Source organism: Topomyia yanbarensis, chromosome 1, assembly GCF_030247195.1.
Source record: "Topomyia yanbarensis strain Yona2022 chromosome 1, ASM3024719v1, whole genome shotgun sequence".
Lineage (NCBI taxonomy): Eukaryota > Metazoa > Arthropoda > Insecta > Diptera > Culicidae > Topomyia > Topomyia yanbarensis.
In genome coordinates this window covers 1,997,226-2,011,122 of record NC_080670.1, presented here as the reverse complement: position 1 = coordinate 2,011,122, position 13,897 = coordinate 1,997,226, and the positions used below count along the sequence as shown (strand labels likewise).

At 45.9% G+C, this 13,897-nt stretch overlaps 2 protein-coding genes across 3 annotated transcripts; both read right to left on the bottom strand.

Annotated features, from left to right (window-relative positions):
- Positions 1 to 21: 21 nt before the first annotated feature.
- LOC131676586 (facilitated trehalose transporter Tret1-like) lies at positions 22 to 1,620 on the bottom strand. Its single transcript, XM_058955724.1, has 3 exons — positions 1,529 to 1,620; positions 1,058 to 1,471; positions 22 to 1,002 (listed from the first exon to the last, which is right to left on the bottom strand). Exons 1-3 carry the CDS (start codon positions 1,575 to 1,577, stop codon positions 35 to 37), a joined length of 1,431 nt encoding a protein of 476 aa, XP_058811707.1. The 5' UTR covers positions 1,578 to 1,620; the 3' UTR covers positions 22 to 34.
- A 6,072-nt stretch (positions 1,621 to 7,692) lies between these two features.
- LOC131676583 (facilitated trehalose transporter Tret1-like) lies at positions 7,693 to 11,758 on the bottom strand. Of its 2 annotated transcripts, none has more exons than XM_058955720.1 (3): positions 11,353 to 11,758; positions 8,983 to 9,138; positions 7,693 to 8,916 (listed from the first exon to the last, which is right to left on the bottom strand). In XM_058955720.1, exons 1-3 carry the CDS (start codon positions 11,411 to 11,413, stop codon positions 7,718 to 7,720), a joined length of 1,416 nt encoding a protein of 471 aa, XP_058811703.1. In that variant the 5' UTR covers positions 11,414 to 11,758; the 3' UTR covers positions 7,693 to 7,717. The 2 variants fall into 2 exon arrangements, with proteins under 2 accessions (XP_058811703.1, XP_058811704.1); XM_058955721.1 differs by having other exon boundaries at positions 11,420 to 11,758.
- Between the last annotated feature and the right edge of the window lie 2,139 nt (positions 11,759 to 13,897).

The following is a 13,897-nucleotide window of genomic DNA, read 5'->3' as shown; positions in this document are numbered from 1 at the left end:
TTAAATAATGAAACTAGTCAATTGATAATGATTACTAAATCCCGCCTTTATTGCTAACACCTGATGACTTACCCTTTCTCTTCGATGGTTCGCCGAGTCGTTCCTGAATCTCCTGCAGGCTTAATCCCTTGGTTTCCACGACGAAAATCAGCGTGAAGCTGAATGCCGCAGCACAAACGATCGCAAATATCCAGAACGCCCACTGGAACCCCCAAGCCTCGCTGATCAACAGAAAGAATCGTAACGCCAGGAAATCCAACACCCACGTTACGGACACGTTAATCGTGTTGCCTAGAGGTTTCAAGTCGTACGCAAAAATCTCCGCGGCAATAGCCCAGGGAACCGGACCGAAGCCAAAATTGTAGATGGCAATGAATGCGATCATTCCGGTTAGCGGAATCCAGCTAATGTGCTGCGATGGAACACCCATCGGTTCCAGCAGGAAATATGCTCCGAGCAAACCGAGTGATACGGTGAGTCCCAACGAGGACCACATCAGAACCGGTTTTCGGCCAACGCGATCTACGAATAGCAAAGTGATAAGACAGCAAACGACCTGGACGACTCCAATGATGATAGTGGAGATATCTGCGGAAAGTGATATACGAGCCTTATCAAAGATTAACTCGCTGTTAGACAGAATACAGTCGATTCCTGTCCACTGTTGGAACGATAACAAACAGAAGCTTATGAAGATAGCTTTCTGGTTCGACCGCTGTGTGAAGAGCTTCCGTAATGCATTAGACTTTTGCTGTTCCTGTTCTTGATGAAGGTACTGCTTGACGCATTCAAGATCCGGTTGGACTTCTTCTGCTGTAGCGTCCCGAAGATACATCAACGATTCGGTAGCCTTATTGAATAGGCCTTTCGACGCGAAATAGTGAGGAGTCTCCGGCATGTAGATAAAACCGAGGGCGAACGCGATCGGAACCGCACAACAGATCCACTGGAATGAGGAGTACGGAACGTACGGACCAATACAGTAAACGTACAGAATACCAACTGAAATAACGGATTCGTTATGTATCGGCAGCTTATCAACAATTTGGATGCTTACCAGTTTGACCAATCTGCAGAAATGATCCAAGAATTCCTCGGTACTTGTCGCTAGCGATTTCACCAACGTATATAGTCAGCGTGATCAGGATGTATCCGTTTCCGAATCCCAGCACGAAACGGGCGGCGATCATGAGTGCCACATTATTCGCCGTCAGCAGCATTATCCAGCCAACAATGTGGATAACACTACTGAGTAAATGAGCGATCTTTCGTCCTGCCCGATCCGCAATGTATCCCGCTAAAAATGGCCCGAAGAATCCACCAATTGCCAGTACCGAATTGATCCAGGATTGCTCGGATTCCTCGATAACGTAACCAACGGGATTGTCTTCCAGGTTGACCTCCGTCAGCTTACGGAACATTGGCGATGGCCACCCGAGCGCCAAACCCATGGCGACGCCGGAGAGGCTTGCTACGGAAGGTTAATGTAATGATCTTTTTTGAGACTTGATGTTTTTACTGAACTTACCAACAGCTGCGACCATGAACTCTCGAAACGTAGCCTTGCTGCGGTGCATCCTGTTTCATCCGATAGTCACTATCGAAGTGCATATCTGTTTTCGCTATTATAGAACTGTTGATACGATGTGAGGAGCGTTTCATCATAGCGGAAATAAATAGTTGTACTGATAGTAGCTCAAATAATTGAGTCCACAAGTAGCGTCACAGTCTCCGATAAGATACATACGCGATTCCCGAGTGAAGGGATATCCTAGGGAATTTTTTTTATTTTGCATGGGTGCTTAAAAATCGATCAACCCATGAAACGGCCATAACCTAACACTGCAGAGAAGATTTTGTGTGAACGTTTGTCGCTTCTTAGATACTCCACAAGGAGAAGGTAGACAAAACTTGAAACAAACTTTGAAAAAAAGGAAGACTACAAGCTCGATTTTCTCGGTAGAGAGCTCGATCCTTAACTTCAAAATCCAAGTGGACTAACTTTCTGCAATATCAATACAATATTTAGAAGCTTTCATCTGGTTGGTGGATTATTCTTTACAGTGCATAATATGAGAGTTGAGTTATCAGTCCAAATACCGTCACGACATTCTTTTTGCACAAGCGAGTAAAAAAGATGCTTTTATGATCTGCTGCTGTTGTTGTTACACATTCTTCTATCCAAGATAGATCCAAGACAGCTGATAGCTGTGTCTTCATCCCCGCCTGCAAAGTAGAGATCGACAGCGTGATCACTGACTAGTTTTAAATGCTATTTAAAAGCCGCTTTTGACCTGATATACGGCTACGTTACTGCGCTGCGCTTGAAAATTGTTTTACTGCTGTTGTGCATTCAAAATGCTGCTTACTAATAAGATGTTTTGCCTTTCTCATGTAAAGAAATGCTATGCAATTACGGTATTGCTTCGGGGAGGGGTTTTTATGTGCATAGCACCCACTCTATTTCAACTATTTAGTAGTAGTCCCTTACAAAGACAATCTGGGTGGCAAACTTCAGATTGTCTAATTCACCGAGCCCTGGGGCTCCCTTATGCCATTTAGCACTACGACTCGGCTCCCTTGTGCCAGTTAGCACCGCAACTCCATTTTCGTACAATTCAGCGCCATTTACTCGTTGAGCTCCCGACTTGTTCGCGACCTACTCGGTCTAGTTCTCGACGGTTGACTTCGCCTACTCCGACGGAGAATTCCCCGGCGAGAGAAGTTCTCCCAAAACCGAGCCAACCAGCCTGGTGTCGAGGTCAGTTCGGCGATTCCGGTGGAGCAGGGCGTCCAGTTCGCTGGTGCCCCGACGACCCGCGACTGGTGGTGTCTAGTCGCGGTCTACTCAGCCTAGTCCCCGGCGGTGAATCTAGCTGACGCCGACAGCGAGCTCCCCGGTGAAGGAAGTTCTCCCGATACCGATTCTTCTTTGGTTTTAGCACCACAATTTCTTGAGCCATTTGGCTCCCTCGCGTTCCATTTCGCTCTACTTTCTCGAGCGGTAGATTTCTCCTGATACCGATGTTCGTTTCCATGAGCCATTTAGCTCTTCGCGTCGTCCCGATCTATTCGATCTAGTCCCCGGCGGTGGTTCTAGCCTGCTCAACGGGTCATACAGTAGGTGCTGAGGTCTATCCGGCGATTCCGGGTGGAGCGTAGCTTCTGGTTCACCAGCACCCCAACGACCTACTGCTAGCTGTGCGACGCGGTCTACTCGGTCTAATCCCCAGCGGTGGATCTAGCCTACTCACGAGCTACCCGGTAAGGTGTCGAGGTCGGTCCGGCGATTCCGGTGAAGCTTGACATCCGGTTCACAGGCGTCCCGACGACCCAAACTCGGAGCTACGTCACGTACTACTCAACTGGTCCCCGGCGGTGGACCTAGTCTACACAATCGGAGAATTCCCCGGCGGCGGAATTTCTCTCGAAACCCGATTTGTGGCTTCTTGTTGGTCCCTTCGCCCCTTCCTCTGCAGCTCGAAGAGTATGCTCGTAAGCAATATGTTGACAGCTTTCCAGATATGTTCGTCGTGGTACATCTCTTCGACGATATTGTCAAATGTCACACCAGGTATACCCCTATGAGCTTCTTCGAACCTAGGGCATTCGAAGACCACGTGTTCCGGTGTCTCCTGCACAGTCGCACACTCCGGGCAAAGGGATAACGAAGCATGTCCAAACCGATGCATGTACTTCCGGAAGCATCCGTGCCCGGACAAAACTGCGTCAAATGGAAGTTCACCTCTCCATGCTTGCTATGCAACTAAGCCGACACATTTGGGATGAGTCGGTGAGTCCACCTTCCTTTTTCCGCGTTGTCCCAATCCTGCTGCCATTAAGCCAACGAGTCCGCTCGGACCAATCTCCTTGCGTTACGTGCGTTTCTCCGCTGGTAGCATTCCACGTCCGATATAGTTCTGTAGGCACTCGCAACTCGTACGGCCATCAGCCGGAATGTCCTGTTCAGCTTTTCACGGTCCCGCTTGGTTTTCAGGGCAGCACCTCAGGCAGGAACCCCATATCGGAGTATCGAGGACGAAACAGTAGATAGCAGACGTCTCGTGCGGCTTCTCGGGGCGCCGACGTTTGGCATGATTCTCGCTATTGCGTTCGTTGCCTTCGCCGAATTTTCACAGGCATAGTCAACGTGGTCGTTGAAGCTCAACCGGTCGTCGATTATCATTCCCAATTGCTTCAGTGCACGTTTCGATGCAATCACGTGCCCTCCGACGTCGATCTGCATCCGCTGAACCGCTCTGCAGTTGCTGGCCTACAACACCTCCGTCTTTTTTTTTTACAATGGAGAAGACCTTTACGTCCTAGCCCAGTACACGTGCTTTTGGTAGGGTCCAATCTACCGCACGGGGTGCACTGGGGGCGTGTCGGGCTCGAATGGTGACGCTGCCATTAATACCGACTAAACTCCATTGGGCTCCGCCATCGTTCCTCCCAGGAACTACCTCTCGGTATTACTTCTGGGGGATGGCTGTACTTAATGTACTCATTCACTCTCACTCACGCGTTCATACGTCCTGTATGAGGCTGACTTGTGTGCTCACCTTACTCATTCCTTGCTAGGCTTACTTTTGTGCTCGCCCCACCCATACCATGTGAGGCTGACTTGGGTGCTCACCCTATCACCTGATTCACTCTCGATCGTGCCACTCTATTGTACCTCTGTCACTCCCCCTGGCATCCCATGTGGGACATTTTTCTTAGGCCCCACTTCTGACATACCATGCGAGGCTGAATTGTGTGCTCACCTTTTTCATTCCTTGCTAGGCTTACTTTTATGCTAGCCTCTACCATACCATGTGAGGCTTACTTTTGTGCTCACCCTTCACATGCCGTGTGAGACTGACTTGGATGCTCACCCTTTCACTCCTCTGCCACGCCATGAGGCATCGATAGCTAAGTCCCAACATACTACGCTACGACCCTCCCGTCTTGGCATGAGGCAGTCCACTTATACGCCTATACACTCACTCCTCTGTCTTGCTTCGGGGTGGCTGGGTTTACCCCTTACGCGGTTGCCAGTCGCTGCGCCAAACCTGCCTCGGCATGAACAGACCATTCACTCCCTTTTTTGCGCTTGGCCTTTTTCGCTCCAGCTAACCAATTACTAGTTAGCCGTGCCCGTCGTCTGTTGCTCGGTTCGCCAGATTACCTGTAGCCTACAGGCAATCTGGATGGTAGCAGACGAGACTGCGTTCCACTTCTCCACCGATTGACACATCCGCTGAATAAGGGTATCAGGGGTTGTGTCCCAGCCACAGACGTCAAGCATTGCTCTTCTTTCGACGTCGAACCGATGACATACGAACAGTATGTGTTCGGCAGTTTCGTCTACACCTGGGCAGTCCGGGCAGACTGGGACCTCCGCGTGCCCGAACCTGTGGAGGTACTGTCGGAAACAGCCATGGCCTGACAGGAATTGTGTCAGGTGGAAGTGAACTTCCCCATGGGGTCTTCCCACCCAGCTCGATATGCTAGGTATCAGCCGGTGGGTCCACCTACCTTTCGAGGAGTTGTCCAACTCACGCTGCCATCTGGCGAGCGAGGTCACCCTGGTGCGCTCGCGGGCTCCCCTATTTCCACGTAGCTCGAAGCACTCCTCATCTTCCCGAATGACCAGCCCGACTGGCATCATGCTCGCTATCACGCAGGATGCATCGTGTGACACCGTGCGGTAGGCAGATATCACTCTGAGGCACATCACGCGGTAGGTGCTCTCCAGTTTCTGTAGGTAACTGGTTACCCTCAGTGCTCTTGACCATGACGGGCCGCCATACCTGAGGATAGATACGGCAACGCCTGCCAGTAACCTACGTCTACTGGCGCACACCTTTGAGCTGATGGACATCTTGACCCCAGGAGGGAACTTCAGTCTCAGAACCCCGTCATACATGAGGTTCCACAGCACCGGGCCTAGGATCGAGCCCGGCGGTAATCGGAACCCTTTTCTGACCGGCATCGGTCTCGTATTGCAGTACGCGGTTCTGGAAGTAACTTTCCAGGATCCGGTACAGACCCATCGTTAGGCTAAGCCGGTGTAACGAGAGCGCGATGGCATCCCAGCTTGCGCTGTTGAATGCGTTCTTCACGTCAAGTGTCACTAACGCACAGTATCGAATACCTCGCCTTTTCCGTTGGATCGCTATCTCGGCAATATTTATCACTGAGTTGAGAGCGTCCACTGTGGACTTACCCTTCCGAAAGCCAAACTGGTTGCTTGACAGACCGTCCGTACCTTCCGCGTACGGGGTTAGCCTGGTGAGGATGATCCTCTCAAGCAGTTTGTCAGTCGTGTCGATCAGACAGATTGGTCTGTACGCCGATGGGTCGCCTGGCGGCTTCCCGGGCTTCGGCAACAGCACCAATTTCTGCCTTTTCCATCTATCGGGGAAACGGCACTTTTCAAGGCATCTCTGCATAGCTAGCCTGAACATGTTCGGGTTCGCTATGATCGCTGCCTTGAGAGCGTTGTTTGGAACTCCATCCGGCCCTGGAGCTTTGTTAATTGCTAGGGATTTAGCCACTGCGAGTAGTTCTTCATTCGTCACTGTCTCGTAGTGCAGGTGGCCAGGGGCTTGTGGCTCGAGACGGGAAGAGTACTTCGACAATCGTTGTCAACCGGTCCGGAGACCATTCTGCGGGTGAGGAGCCCCCTTTGGTCTTGGCCATCACAATTCTGTAGGCGTCACCCCACGGATTCGCGTTGGCACTCTCACACAGGTTGTCAAAACACGCTCTCTTGCTGCTTTTAATAGCCTTGTTAAGGGCCAATTTCGCAGCTCGAAACACTTCACGGCGGTTCTCTCTTGCATCCTCGGTGCGAGCTCTTTGCATCCTACGTCTAGCTCTGAGGCAGGCTGACTGTAGAGCTGCAATCTCGGCACTCCACCAGTATACCGGGCATCTGCCGTTTCTTGGCAGTTTTTCTCGGCATAGTGGCGTCGCACGCCTCGATCTCGTCTATTGCCTCCGTCACCGACACCTCCACTTCTTCAAGTGTCTCACACATCACCGTTAGTGACACGTCGTATGCGAAACCCACAATTTTCACTTTCCTGGGCAGCTGCAGCATTAAGACCCCATCGTACATCCCGTTCCAAAGTGTTGAACCGAGGATGGAGCCCTGAGGAACGCCCGCTGTGAGTCGCATTCACTTCTGCTCTTCGCTCGTCTCGTCCAGCAGCACTCTCCTCTGAAAGTAGCTCTTCAGGATCTGGCATAGATAGTCGGGAACCCTAATTCTATGCAGCGCTGCAGCGATGGCTTCCCAGCTGGCACTATCCCAGCGCAGTATCGATCCCCTCTTCGCTTCTGTTTAGATGACTTTTGAGCACTCTCGAGCACTGTCGATGCTCCTTTGCGGAATCCGATTTCGTTTCGTTGACGCCCTTAGTGAGGGCCAACCGTACACTACGGGCCTGCTCACAAGCAAAACTGAGAAGCAAATGTCAAAACCAAAAAGTAGGCAGGATGGCAGATGGATTCGAAAAAAAATCTTTCACCATAGATTCAAATTTCATCCCGTCTTTGACGTACCGCCGCCGACCCACTTGAAACGCTTCAATGTTGACCCACTTGAGAAAGACCTCCTATCTGGAGGAGCTTCCAATCACTTCACAAGTACTGCCGCTACGAAAACTTATGGCCTGTCATCGTGGAATCAAAACAACTCTATACAAATCGCAATCATTACGATAGCTTAACTTTTATCATCAGCAACCACCACCGGTGCCGTTTCATTGAGCCGCGCCTGAATGTCTGGCAGACTTAGCCCCTTGGTCTCCACCACGAACACGTACGTGAACACGAATGCAACCGCACAGCAGATAGCAAAGATCCAAAACAGCCAGTGAGTTCCAACCGCTTCACCCAGAGCAGTAAAATAGAAGAGGACAAAGAACGAGGTCAACCAGCAGATGGAGGACACAATCGATGAGGCAAGAGATTTTATGCTGGGAGCAAACATCTCCCCAAGCAGAACCCACGCGATCGGTCCGAAACCAGTGCAGAACATGACAACAAAAAGTACCAGCGAAAGAACCGGTAGGAAAGCTAGCCGATCGATGCTTTCTAAACCGGTATGGTCCAAATAGAAGTAGGTTCCAAGAGCGGAAAGGGCACAGCACATACCAACTGCTGAGATAAGGAGTGTAGGTCTTCGGCCAACTCTGTCCACGATTAGAGCCGTTACAATGCTGGCGACAACCTGAAAGATACCCAATATTATAGCGGATACATCAGCTCGCAGACCGGTGCCGGTTTTATCGAAGATCGTTTGTGCGAAGAACTGCACCGGATTAATGCCGGACAGCTGCTGGAAGATGACCACTCCCGTACAGATGATCAGTGCCCGCAAGTTGGCGTGATCTCGGTAGAGATCTCGAACTGTTCCTCGATTGCGCATCGATTCCTCCACCGAGTGCTGAATTGCATTGAACTCATGCTGTAGTTCTGAGATTGGTTCTCCACGGATGTACGCGAGAGATTGAGCAGCAGCTGGATAGTTTCCTTTCGACACGAAAAATTGGGGCGTTTCCGGCATTTGCGAGAAGGCTACGATGAACACTATCGGAAGAACCATCTGAATCCACTGGAAGGCAGTATAGCTGACATATGGGCCGATAGTGTAGTCAACCAAGAGTCCAAAGGTGATAAACGTCTGAACCAGTGATCCCAGAGAACCTCGCCGGTTAGCGGTGGCAATTTCGGCGACGTACAACGGCGTGATGGTTATGGCAAAACCAATGCCGCAACCTTGCAGAAATCTACCCACCAGGATCTGTGCGACGGACGATGCCGTTAGGAATAGAACGTAGGATAACAGGAAGAATACGGCACTGGATAGCATAGCGAGTTTCCGGCCGAATCGGTAAGCAACGATACCGGCGAAGGCAGGACCTGAAAATGGAAGAGGGTGGTGAAAAAATGTCGTAGATATGTTTACATTTGGTTCTTGAGACCTACCAGTGAGAGATCCTAGCGTTAATATTGATCCAATCCAGGAAAGTTCGCTTGGGGTTGGAATACGGGAAAGGGGAGATTCTTCCAAGTTGTTTAGCTTTGATTCGACGGGCGATGTCCACGCCATGCTGGCGCCCATACAGGCGATGGCAAGGTTAGCTGGAAGATGTAGTAACATTCGGGTTATCAAAGTCGTTAAAATTCGAAAATCCGCTTAAAAGAAAATTGATAAAGAACAACTATACAAGGTGTGAGGCCAAATTTACGAAAATAAGAATATTAACAATAATTTTGGAAGGTACTATCAATCGTGAATATCATCCTAAATAAAGGTGAAGATATGTGGAAGCCAGTAACGCACGCTTGTTGCTAGGCACCGACTCGCTTGTTTACATTGAGAAAAAATGGAATTCGAAGTGAAAATTCAAACGCACAAATGAGAGTTTTCACACATTTTCCTTCGGTCATCTGCACAGTGGCAGACAATTTGAAGTTTTGCTAGTAAACGATTAAAGTTTCGCGGGTATTTTTGCAGTGGTGTGTGATTAAAGTGCATTTGAAAATGTGCTATAAAATCGAGAAGAAAAATAAGAGTGTTTCGAAAAGAAACCCCAAGTGAAGAGGAGTGATATTTTCGCACAAAATAAGAACTACAGATGGCTTTCCGTCAAAAACTCGGGTTGATTGTGTAGGAAAATGTTCTAGCTTCCTTAAGTAGCAGTTACGTGGAACACCGGCAAGGTTAGTGTTTTGAAACACGTATTTTTATATTTGTTCATGTCAGATGCATGGTTAGGCAGGGTGGAGGGGTGTGTTATGGCTCGCTTGTATAATGTCCTTAACGGCGTCTTGAGCAGCAATCTATTACGTCAGCAGACAGCATATAGCGGATGCTTTATCAATCCAATTAAGTCATTATAGATAAAGCCCAGAAAGCTTCCGGATGAATCTCCCTCACTCACTCTTTCTCTCGCTTTCGTTAACGCTTTCTGCGCAATTCACTCCGAAATCAATTGGGTCCGAATTTACGCGTATACTATTGCATTCGGTATTGTATAATCTTATCAATTGACCGTCATGCTAGTCTTCTGCCAGACGTAGTACAATTTGGCATGCGGTTATCAATCACAGGTCATCTTTGAACAATTTGGACGATTCGCTGCAATGTTTATGCAAAGCTACTGATTTTACCTAACAGTGTGATGGATTTGGTTAATTTTACACAATTCTTGTCAGTTTTGTTTTTTTATATTTTTACTACCAGCAAGGCAAGGTAAGATGGCCATAATTTTTTTAATTAAAAAGTGGAGCAGGGTTAAGATTAGAGGAGTTATTTTTCAATTTCTAACCCCTTAATTTATATTTCAATGAAACAAAAAAAATCACAAGAAATGATTATAACCTATTATATAGCGAAGGTTTGTAGCAGAGCATTGACGGAACCAGACAATGCATTCGAGACATTTTCTTCAAACATATAAGGTTAGGTTTTCTAAAACTATACTTAGACGTTGAAGGTGACTAACTTCCGGAGTGTGGATGAGTTACCCAACCATCTTGACCCTCCTTGATTATAAACTGTATAAGTAGCGCTTAAGCCACTACTTGGGTTCTAGTGATTTGTTCGACTACCTTTTACCACAGGGCGGCCCAGATATTTGGTTTTCGTAAACAAACTAGCATTGCTGCAATCGCTGGTTGCATGCTGTGGGTGATAAGTAGGCGAGATTTCTTCCGACTGGCCGGTACACTATTGTACACGTTATATCGTTTTCACCTCTGAGCAATACAAACCTTTAAAAACTCTAAAATTAACGTCTTTGTTCTTCTTCACTTATTTATTATCTCTTGGAATTCCACAAAAAATATAATTTTATAAAATTTCTTCCAGTTTAATGACACAATTGAATCAATGTGATTGATGAACTACTTATCATGAAGGTTATCAGTATTGTCTACGAAGACTTTGTCTCAATGCATGATAACAACATGCATGCAATGTACGAAAATGCATTAATTGAATTTGGAAAGAAGTCGGAGCTTAATATGGTCAAAAATTTCTTCATAAGCTGTTCAGGCCTTTTAAAAGGAAAAAAAATGATAGCGCTATTAACACTTTGCCAAATCAATAATGCCTACAGACCTGTGGTTTTAAACTGAACCTTTTCGATCGGGCGCAATTCGTTAGATCATTCAAACACATTTACTGGTACGCTCTAACAGTTTGAAATTTTCATATGCCATTCACATACAGTACGCGAAGCAAACAGCATAGGAGACTTCTTCGGGGCCCACACTAAACACGGTGGACCAGTCAACGTGACTAAAACTAGCGGATTCGATAAAGTAAGATGAAAGGGTGCAAATATTTACCCACTAGAGCGGCTACATACTGTCTTTTACTACGAATAGCACTTCGTACTAGTTGCAACATTCTCACCAGATCACAATGTCGGCACGATATCACACTTGTCTCACAAAATTAAACAGTACCCAGCTTAGCTAAGATTAGTTACATCAATAAACGCGACTGCATTAAAATAAAATCACTCGTGTAACATTAATCCGCAACTGCTGATAACACCGGCACCTTGCACAATCCAGCTGCAACTGAATCTGAGCTCTAATTGACTTGCGAATTGCAGCTAGTTAGCTCTTCATCTGTACCCCCACGCAAACAAATCGAAGATACGTCGATACGTCGTTATCGGTGATTATTATCTTTACTTGGACTATGACCGGGTGGTGATCAATCAAACTCATCTGCCCGCGGGAGATGGTCAAGTGCTACTGATTGGGGGAGCCTTACAATTCTACTTGGCCTGTCCAGTACTACCATTGCTGTTAGTAGCGAAGTGAGCGGATTTTGTCTGTCGGTGAATGTGTACATACATATATTATCATATTGGATTGCTTTTGTGACGGTTGAGGGAAGCTCCTTTTCTGCGCGCCAATTAGCGTTATCAAGCCGGTGTTGTTCTTTTTGGCGATTGGATGGTTCTTTGATTCAAAGCGCGTGCGAGTGCTTCGCTGAGAAGTCTAACGTTAGGCGTATTTGTTCGTTTGGGAATATTGCACTGAACCAAACCATGCTTCCAACTAGTCAATGAATTGATAATGAAGTCCCTCCCCTAATAAACATCTTATGATTCAAGAGCCTACCCGGATAGAATTTTAGAATAGCATTTACCCTACAAACAATAATAAAACAATAAATATCACAGTTATTACTGTTTCAACATTGTTCGATGCCAAGTTCTCACAGTAGATTTACAATAAAAATTCATGTAACAATAAATTTCACTGTTCAGCAAAAAACTGATACAGTGCATTCACATTAAATTTTACTGTTTTCGAGAAAAAAATGCATGGAGAATTTTTTTTTTTATTTTAAGATACATAACCACCCCCCTTTTTCATTGTAAAAGTCTATTTTACATTAAAATTTACTGTAAAAACGTTAAAGCTTATTGTTTTTGTATTGTAGCATAACACTAAAACTTACTGTAAATTATTCCTGCGCATTTTCACAGGAATATGGGCTAAACCCAGACGAAGCAGCAGCAGACCTTGACTATGGAAAATTTTTATCAAGCGATAGAACCAGGCGCCTTCAACAACTCCGCGAAGCTACGCATAAATTTGGAACGTCGAATTTTCGGAAGTAACGACGCCCTCTATAGAGGAAGAAAATATAACTGTAAGTAATTTAAATATTCCAAAAACTTCTTCGCATCCACAACAGAATTCGACTGAAATTTTGGTCTATTGCCAAAATTTTAATCGAATGAAAAGCCCAGCCAAAATGAAAGAAATCCAACAAAAACTAATTTCATCTTCTTTTAATATAATTCTTGGAACAGAAAGTAGCTGGGATGAAAGCGTAAGAAGCGAAGAAATTTTTGGAAATCAATTTAATGTATTTCGGCATGACCGCAATTTGTCTCTTTGTAATAAAAAGTCTGGAGGAGGAGTCATTATGGCCATAAACGCAGACTTTCCTTCAGAAGAAATAGAAACCATTAAACATATAGAATTTGAACATATATGGGCAAAAGCAGTAATATCAGGAGAAGTGAACATATTCTCCTCTGTGTACTTTCCACCGGAAAATGCTCACAAAAAATCATTTGAACTATTTTTTCAAACTGTAGAATCTATCATGTCAAACATGGAACCTGGAGTAAAACTGCATATTTATGGCGACTTTAATCAACGTAACAGCAACTTCATCGTAGACATTGAAAACGAATCTATCTTACTCCCTGTCGTAGGCGAAAATGAAACACTTCAATACTTCTTTGACAAAATATCTGAATTTGGCCTGCACTATATCAACCAGGTAAAAAATAAACAAAATTCATATTTAGACCTCTTATACACGAACTGCACTGAAGAGTTCTGTGTTAATGCATCTTTAACTCCATTATGGAAAAATGAAGTATTTCACACAGCAATCGAATATACAATTTTTATTCATCAAAACTCTTCCCCGAACGACTTGGAGTATGAGGAAGTGCCGGAATACCATAAAACTGACTTCGAAGAAGTCAAACGTAGACTATGTAGAATAAATTGGCAAACTGTATTGAGTATAGAAGGAAATGTCAACGAAGCAGTGACTAAATTCTGTTTAATTGTAACGAATTTAATCTCTGGAACAGTACCAGTAAAAAGAATAAGAAGAAGAACTCATGGCGGCCAGCAGCCTGTATGGTTCAACCAACATCTGAAAAATTTAAAAAATAGAAAGCAAAAGGCACATAAAATTTACAAGAAAGAACATAGCATTACAAATCGGCAAAACTATCTGGATATTTGCTCCCAACTCGACATAGCCATTAACACTGCACATGAAGAATATAATCGTAAAATCGAGACTGAAATCAAGACCTATCCAAAGAATTTCTTCTATTAC

Excerpts from the sequence above, each read along its gene's own strand:
- LOC131676583 (XM_058955720.1), bottom strand. The coding sequence starts at position 11,413 with ATGTTGCAACTAGTACGAAGTGCTATTCGTAGTAAAAGACAGTATGTA. Across the intron at positions 9,139-11,352 it reads GTATGTAGCCGCTCTAGTGG|CTAACCTTGCCATCGCCTGT; the intron begins GTAAATATTTGC and ends TACATCTTCCAG. Across the intron at positions 8,917-8,982 it reads AACGCTAGGATCTCTCACTG|GTCCTGCCTTCGCCGGTATC; the intron begins GTAGGTCTCAAG and ends TTCCATTTTCAG.
- LOC131676586 (XM_058955724.1), bottom strand. The coding sequence starts at position 1,577 with ATGCACCGCAGCAAGGCTACGTTTCGAGAGTTCATGGTCGCAGCTGTT. Across the intron at positions 1,472-1,528 it reads GTTCATGGTCGCAGCTGTTG|CAAGCCTCTCCGGCGTCGCC; the intron begins GTAAGTTCAGTA and ends AACCTTCCGTAG. Across the intron at positions 1,003-1,057 it reads TCTGCAGATTGGTCAAACTG|TTGGTATTCTGTACGTTTAC; the intron begins GTAAGCATCCAA and ends CCGTTATTTCAG.